Below are 7,078 nucleotides of genomic sequence, written 5' to 3'. Positions count from 1 at the left end.
GGGAGCTACAAAGCAAGGTACGGAGGTGCCTATGGCCATTCACCTGTCTGTTTCCGAGCCTCCAAGGCGGTTGGCCAGGCCAGATCTGTGGTTGAGGTGTTCGTCATTCACGGAGTAGGGGAATGCAGTTCAGCAGCAGCAGTATCCGTGACAAGTCCACCGACAAATAGCCCTCGCACGCATGTCGTCCGTGATTACCTAAGTACGGAGTAGACGTGAGGCCGTAGCTCCACAAATAGTAGTCCCACGTAATATCCCGGGCGTTTCGAGTGGTAACCCCGGAGGGCCTGAGGACCCGACCGGAGTAAGGGCAGCTGTATGTATGTATCTGCGAAGGGATCCTGATTCGCCGTGATCCGAGCATCTTCTACTCCTGGAACAAACATCATGCACCTCGTTTCTCTGTCGTGGTCAACTTGCGCTACTTGTCTGTCTACTTTCTGGCTCCGCTTCCTCTTACGCTCTAGCTCCCTTGCCGGTGTTCATCTTGCTCCTTGACCTAAGAGCATGTTCCGGCCTGTTGCGCGGCTCACGAGACGGACCTAGTATGGTCCTGTTGTGCTGGAAGTTGGACTCCGCTCAACTTCCATCCCTTTAACCGAACAGAGGGTCTTCCAAACGGGGAATCCGCACATTGTCTACTGACATGAAAACGAAACAAATATGCAAGAACGACACAACCGCCCACCGATGGCCGCGTTGCCGTGAGGCTCATCCAGGATCAGCTGCGAGACTGCGAAACGAGACACGAAAAGAGTGGGCGGAAAGCAGTAGAAGAGAGTCAGAGGCAAAATGCATGTGAATAAAACCGATAAATGCAGAGAGGAACGCAGCAACAATAACAAGCACGAGTACCTCCAATAACTCTTCCCGCCCGACCAAACGAGAAAGAGAAGGTGGAACCGATGACGCCGTCATAACAACCCTCTTCGTTGTTCTCTCCCCGGCGTCTCCCCTGACCAAAGAAGTAGATTTATCCCCATCGACCCCAAAACTCCGTTCTAATTTCCCCAAGGACGGACCCCTCTCTAATAGCCCTCAAGCCCCCTCTTCACGTCTTTGGCGTGCTTGCCCGTCAACGCGGGCTCCGGCGGGACATACTTGGGCCTGCTGGAGAGGATATCAACGATATCCTTCACGCCCAACCAGAAGGCCGTCTTGGGCCGCCTGTTGGGCCAGTCCGTCTCCTCCTCGTCGACCTTGTTCACAGGCGTGAAGACGACATCGGCACCCTTGATGCCGATGACAGTTGCGCTCATGGGGTCGTTTTTAACGCGGTTGTGCACGCCCCGGCCGAACTGCTCGAGGTGCTGAATGCAGCGGATCGCCAGGCGGACCGCGCGGCAGCGGTCCATGGGCGAGGGGACGCCACCCTGCTGCATGTGGCCCGGGATGCCCTCGCGAGACTCGAAGCGGCCGTGGGCCTCCTCGCGCAGAATATCGGCAATGAGCCGGGCCGTGTAGACTTTGGATGCCCGCTCATTGATGAGGATGATCCGGCCGGCGCGGGACTGGCCCTTGTCACGGGCAAAGACATCCTTGAGGTACCGAACGTCGGACGCAACCATGTCGAGAGAGACGCCCTCCTCAGGAATGTAAACGGCAGAGGCACCGACGCCGAGGCCGCCGAGAGTGGCGACGTAGCCGGAACGGCCGCCCTGAGTTTCGATAACGAACACACGGCGGCGGGTGGCCGAGGCTGATTGTTTGATCTTGTCGCAGTACTCGACCAACTCGTTGAGGCATGTATCGGAGCCCAAGGAGTACTCGGTTCCTGGGACGTTATTGGAGATGGTAGCAGGGAGGAGGACCATAGGGATGCAGAGGGACGGGTATTGGTCGCGGGCCTTGCGCAACTGCACGACGGCATGGAAGGCTTCGAAGCCACCGATCAGGAAGAGAGCGTCGAACTTGTATTGCTCAATCAAGTTCGCGATCGTCTCCATTCCAGACTCACTGGGGAGCTCGCGGTTCGTTCCTATTTCCGAACCACCCTTGCTCGCCCACCCGTCCACTTCGAGCCAGTTGAAGGGGCGCACCGCGCCAACGGGCTGGTCGTCGTGATGGCGAGAAAATCCGGCAAACCCGTTATAGATGGCAACAGGCTCATGGCCACGCGACAAGCAGTAGGCCACGCCAGCGCGGACCGCTGCGTTCATGCCACCGGCCGGAGCACCGACGTTGATGAAACCGATTCTCATGCGCTGGAGGGTGACATCAGCATAGCTGCGAATTTGGTAAATGGAAACCAGGAGGGACTTACGTCTTTCTCGGGAAGAAGCATCTGCTTATTTATTCCGACCCCAGTCGTCATCATGAAGGACTTGTACTGCTCTGAGAACTCGGTGTCGCGCAAGGCCATTGCCTCGTCCCAATCCTGACGTTCGATCGCGGCCGCGACCTTCTTGGTGGCTTTGACGGCCTCCATGAGGGGCTTCCGGACAATCTTGTTCTCGTTGATAGTGATGACCCAAGTAGGAGTGTCTGGAGTGGCCTCGAGGACGGCCTTGACGGCCTCGACACCCTGCAAAGTAGCGAGCATGCGGTCGTAGGCAACGGCGGTGCCTCCGCGCTGAACGTGGCCTAGCGTGGTAATGCGGGTGTCAAGGCCCAGGCCATTCGGGTCAGCGAGCAAATCCTTGACCATCTCCGGGGTGATCTTGTTGCCCTCCCGGTCGATGGCACCCTCGGCGAGGATGACGATGGTCTTGCGCTTTCCAAGTTTGCGGTGCTGTCGCAACGAGTTCAGCGATTTGCCCGGCCAAACAGATTGTGTGAAACAGGGTTACGTACGTGGTCAATAACACTGCACATTTCCTCCCTCCAATTGTCCTCCCTAGGTTTCTCGGGGATGAAAATGAAATCAGCACCCGTGGCCACACCAGCCATGAGGGCCAACCAGCCGCAGTGCCTCCCCATGACTTCGACAACGAAGGCTCGGGAGTGGGAGTAAGCAGTCGCCTCGATGAGATCGATCGACTGGCAGATACGAGCGAGTGCCGAGTAGCAACCAATTGTGGCATCGGTGCCCGAGAGGTCATTGTCAATGGAACCGACCAAGCCAACAATGTTGAGGTGGCGGTAGGGCTCAAGCTGCTCGGCCGTGAAGTCACCGTTCTGCTCCAACTCCTCCAGCAGAGACGGCCACTCGGCGCGGAAGCGGTCAGCCCCAGTGAGAGAGCCGTCGCCACCACAAATAATGAGCGCGTCGATTCCCTCCTTGACCAGGTTGCGCGCAGCAGCCAGGCGGCCGGGGCGTTCGTAGAAGGCCTTGCAACGGGCGGTGCCGATGAGGGTGCCGCCCTCGGAGAGCCAGCCACGAACATCGTGCCATTCCATCTTGCGGATCAGGTCGCCGCCGCGAACCAGGCCCTCATAGCCCTCGTAGACGCAGTACGCGTCGCATCCCATGTGAATAGCCATGCGGACGCAGGCGCGAACGACGCCGTTCATGCCGGGCGAGTCGCCGCCCGAGGTCATGATGGCGATCTTCTTCTTGACGGTCATTTTGTCTGCGGAGCTTTGCAATTGAGCTGCCTGGGATGTGGGGTCGAGTCGTTGGAGAAGTAATCGCGACGCGGTGCGATAGACAATGGTGGTTACGGGGATCGACAGGACAACAAAAGCGGCGAAAGCTCGGAGGGGAGACGCGAGGACGGCAGAGATGGGTCGGAGGGTGAGTGTGGTGAAAGTGACGTCAGGAGAGGGCATGCCTCAGGCCGAGACGCCCTCAATATCTGGAAGGAACACAGTCAAAGAGTGGGAGGGTCGAGGAAGAAGTGAAGTTAAGATTGGATTTGGAGAATTCCTCCAGTTATGGACCGTGTGAAGTTCTAGTTCAATCAACAAGAGAAGGCGCCGCGCATCGGAACACCCCACCGAGTGCCTCTTGTCGAGGGTGGGAAGGGAGCTCTTATCTTATCGAGAAGCGCGGGGCAATGCGACAGGGCTCAGAAAGTGGGAAATGAACCCAAGAAGAGGCGCGGTTTGACGTCGTTCGATGCACCGTTGACTTGGATCCGAGACGGCTGGGTCAGCCCAAGTGTGGTCAGACGGTGGGTTGCTCTTCTATATGCTGATTCTCAATGTGTCCCAAAGAGCCCCTCACACTGCAGAGATAAAATCTACACTTGCTGGCGAGCGCCAGTGGGGTTTGTGGCTGTTGACACGGGCGTTGAGGGGTTTTTATGGAGCTAAGACGGGCGCACTGCGGCACGATAACTCCCACCTCTATTTACATGTATGTAATGGCATTCAGCGATTCCTATGTCACCGTGGGGCAAGATCAGGTGGATCGCACGGATCGAACAGATCGCGGCGTGGCATCCCAGGCCAATGCCATGCACCGCATCTGTCAGAAGAAGAGCCCGTGTCAGGTGGTGTTGCATGAGATGGTGCCTGGCATCTCCCAGAGTCAGCCCATGGCCCTGGTCACATCCAATCAATGTTGCTCAATGTTGGCTGTGGGCAGTTGAATATGATTTCACATGCTCCGTCTCGCTGGGTTGGTTTGCTTTTTGGTGTTCCCCAAACGAGTCAACCCCAACCCCAACCCACCACAGCAGCATGGAGCTCTGGCTGTGTTTGCCCGCCGCGAACCCCCACCAGAGCTCAAAGAGTGGATCCCTGCCGGGTCGGGTTACGGAGCCCCACTTTCCTTCCCGCACCGAAAAGAAGTGGGGAGCTTGGACCTGCAGCTCCACGAGAGATCCAAGACGCGATCCGATTTCCAGGCCGGAAACTCTCAACTTTCTCCCCAAACAACCTAAACTTCGTCGACCCCAACTCGCAACCACAACAATTGCGCTCGACGAACACAACGGTAGCAATTATGGACGACGACCGCCCCTTTTCGCTGCAGCTTCAGGCTGCTAAGAACAAAGGACCTCAGTCCATCTCCGATTTCATTCGTCGGGTCACCGCCGAGCCTGGTGGTTTCCGCGCTCTCAATGCCGACGACCTTCGTCGTGAGATCGAAGCCAAAGCCAAGGGCGACCAGCCCAACCCGTCCGACCAAGATGTCAACATGACTACCGATGCGTCCGACTCGGGAGCCAACGAAGCCGATGCTCAGGACGTTGCCGCAGCACGCGACGAAATCATCCGTGCCATTATGCAAACCCAACAGACATCGATGTTCGCGCTTGACTTTGTTTCGCTCCTCCTCTCCAAGGAGAACCCCGCCCAAGCAATCACCACCCTGAGCCCGGCACTGCGGGACATGGTTGGTGTCGGCACTCTGGGAGCCACCATGCTTGATGCCCCGACCCCGCTGGCCCGCAGTCGAATCCCCGACAATCGGATGGTCGCCATTGGCAAACGCATCAACGATTTCGATAAGCTCGCGGAGGAGGCCGCGTCTGCGTCGAAGCGCCTTCGGAAGGAGAACGACGCTGAGAAGCGCTTCTGGTCCGAGATTCAAGGTGTTGCCGAGGGCAGATGGCCCATCTTCCGCATGCCCAACGAGTCCCAGACCCTCGGGGTCCAGTTTGGCTCTTCCAACACGTCCCCTGCTTTTAAGAACAGCGGAACGGCCGCTTTGCGCAGGGCCGAGGATGGCTCTGTCGAGCTCGACAATGACGATATGAGCCGCGGCTCGAAGCGTGTGCAGGTTCGCATTGTTGAGAATGGTCAGGTCGTTGGCGCCTCGAAAGTGGACCCGCCTCTCTCCGCCGACGCCCCGCTCCAGGACCGCGTGTTGGAGGCTCGCAACACCATGTTTGCCAAAGAACTCTGGGAGGAACTCAGGCGCGAGGCGCGTAGTGAGCTCGACAACGTCGTCCGCATTTACGAGTCGGTCATTGCCTACGACTTTGACGACACCAAGATTGTCGAGCTGCACCTCGTCACATTGGGCGATCAAGAAGCCTCACCCAGGACCGAGACCACGGGCTTGATGGACGACACCGCTAATCAAATCTACTTTACCATCAACCTCCTTCTGTCTGCAGCCCATTGGAACAACGCGATGAGGCAATCAGAACCCTCCACCGCTAAGGGCGCCTCCAGTCCCTATTATCTCCTTCGCCCCGTGATTGCCCACGCCAATTGGCATGGCACCATTCAAAACTGCACCAAATCGCTGCTGGAGATCATGTCGGTCCTCCGCTCCGCCAACTGGTCGCCTGCTGAGCTCCTCCAGAAGGAGCCCGCTACATCTCTGGTTTCTGTTCTGCGCACTCAGCCCTTGTCAACGTTGACAGGTTACCTCTTGAATCCCCCGCCTGTCCAATACGATCTGACTCTCAGCTCCATGTCGCGCCTACGCATCTTGGTCAAACCTGCTCCGCACTCCTCCCAGGTACTCGGTGCCACCTATGCGGTCAGCTATCTACCGCCCCTCAAGGTTCAGGACAAGCACCCGTTCTCCAATTTCGTCCCCCGCGGTGCCGTGAACCCTCTCTTTTCTATTGCCCCCCGGGCTGTAGATGATTACACTACCCTCGATGACCTTCTCGTCTACCTCCATGGTGCTGTGGCCGCCGCCATCGCCCATTACACGGTTATGTTCAACCGTCGCTTCCCAATCGGCGGCGCGTGGGATCTCCCGGCGAAATGCGAAGAGTGGGCCATGGGTGCCGATTCGCGCAGCATTGTCGACAAGGACACGGGCGAGCTGGGAATCCGTTTCGAGATGACCCGCAACGACGCCACGGGCGCTTTGGAGCTGGTCGCGACGTGCGATTATCTCCAGAAGCCGCCGAGGCCCGACAGCGAGTATGGCGATGATGAAGATGCACCGGTCTTGTCCGAGTCAGATCGTAACGCGATCGACATCCAAGGCCGCGTCAAGGTCCGTGAGGTCTACAGATGGCCTGATTCAAACGGCCAAAATGACGACGTGGACCTCACCGCCGCGTTGAGCCTGGTCCTAGGCAACGGACCCCGTGCTGACTTCTCCTTCATGTGCCCTCCCGGTGAGGAGTCCGAAATGGACTGACTTGGCGCCGGAGTCCTGACTTTTTGTTTTCCGCATGTGTCTTGAGAGAGCCCAGACAGTCTCGTCGGGGCTTGTCTCTCTTACATACATGGGAATCATCTATCCTGATCTGGTATTTTTTTGTTTTGCTTCTTTTCG

The 7,078-nt window shown here is 57.8% G+C and overlaps 3 protein-coding genes across 3 annotated transcripts; 1 reads left to right on the top strand and 2 right to left on the bottom strand.

Annotated features, from left to right (window-relative positions):
• Window positions 1–456: 456 nt before the first annotated feature.
• VTJ04DRAFT_7516 (uncharacterized protein) lies at window positions 457–918 on the bottom strand (the record flags this gene model as incomplete). The annotated part of the gene is made up of 3 exons (XM_069365852.1): window positions 457–542; window positions 647–733; window positions 810–918. The coding sequence occupies 3 exons, from the start codon at window positions 916–918 to the stop codon at window positions 457–459; spliced, it is 282 nt and encodes a 93-aa protein (XP_069216845.1).
• A 110-nt stretch (window positions 919–1,028) lies between these two features.
• VTJ04DRAFT_7515 (uncharacterized protein) lies at window positions 1,029–3,507 on the bottom strand (the record flags this gene model as incomplete). Its single annotated transcript, XM_069365851.1, has 3 exons — window positions 1,029–2,204; window positions 2,264–2,731; window positions 2,794–3,507. 3 exons carry the CDS (start codon window positions 3,505–3,507, stop codon window positions 1,029–1,031), a joined length of 2,358 nt encoding a protein of 785 aa, XP_069216844.1.
• A 1,324-nt stretch (window positions 3,508–4,831) lies between these two features.
• On the top strand, window positions 4,832–6,940 carry VTJ04DRAFT_7514 (uncharacterized protein; the record flags this gene model as incomplete). The annotated part of the gene is made up of 1 exon (XM_069365850.1): window positions 4,832–6,940. One exon carries the CDS (start codon window positions 4,832–4,834, stop codon window positions 6,938–6,940), a length of 2,109 nt encoding a protein of 702 aa, XP_069216843.1.
• Window positions 6,941–7,078: the final 138 nt, after the last annotated feature.

Source organism: Mycothermus thermophilus (assembly GCF_041956435.1).
Source record: "Mycothermus thermophilus strain CBS 625.91 unplaced genomic scaffold VTJ04scaffold_5, whole genome shotgun sequence".
In the NCBI taxonomy this organism is placed as follows: Eukaryota; Fungi; Ascomycota; class Sordariomycetes; order Sordariales; family Chaetomiaceae; genus Mycothermus; species Mycothermus thermophilus.
Note: the sequence above shows the minus strand (reverse complement) of the source record. Positions and strands in the feature narration are given on the sequence as shown.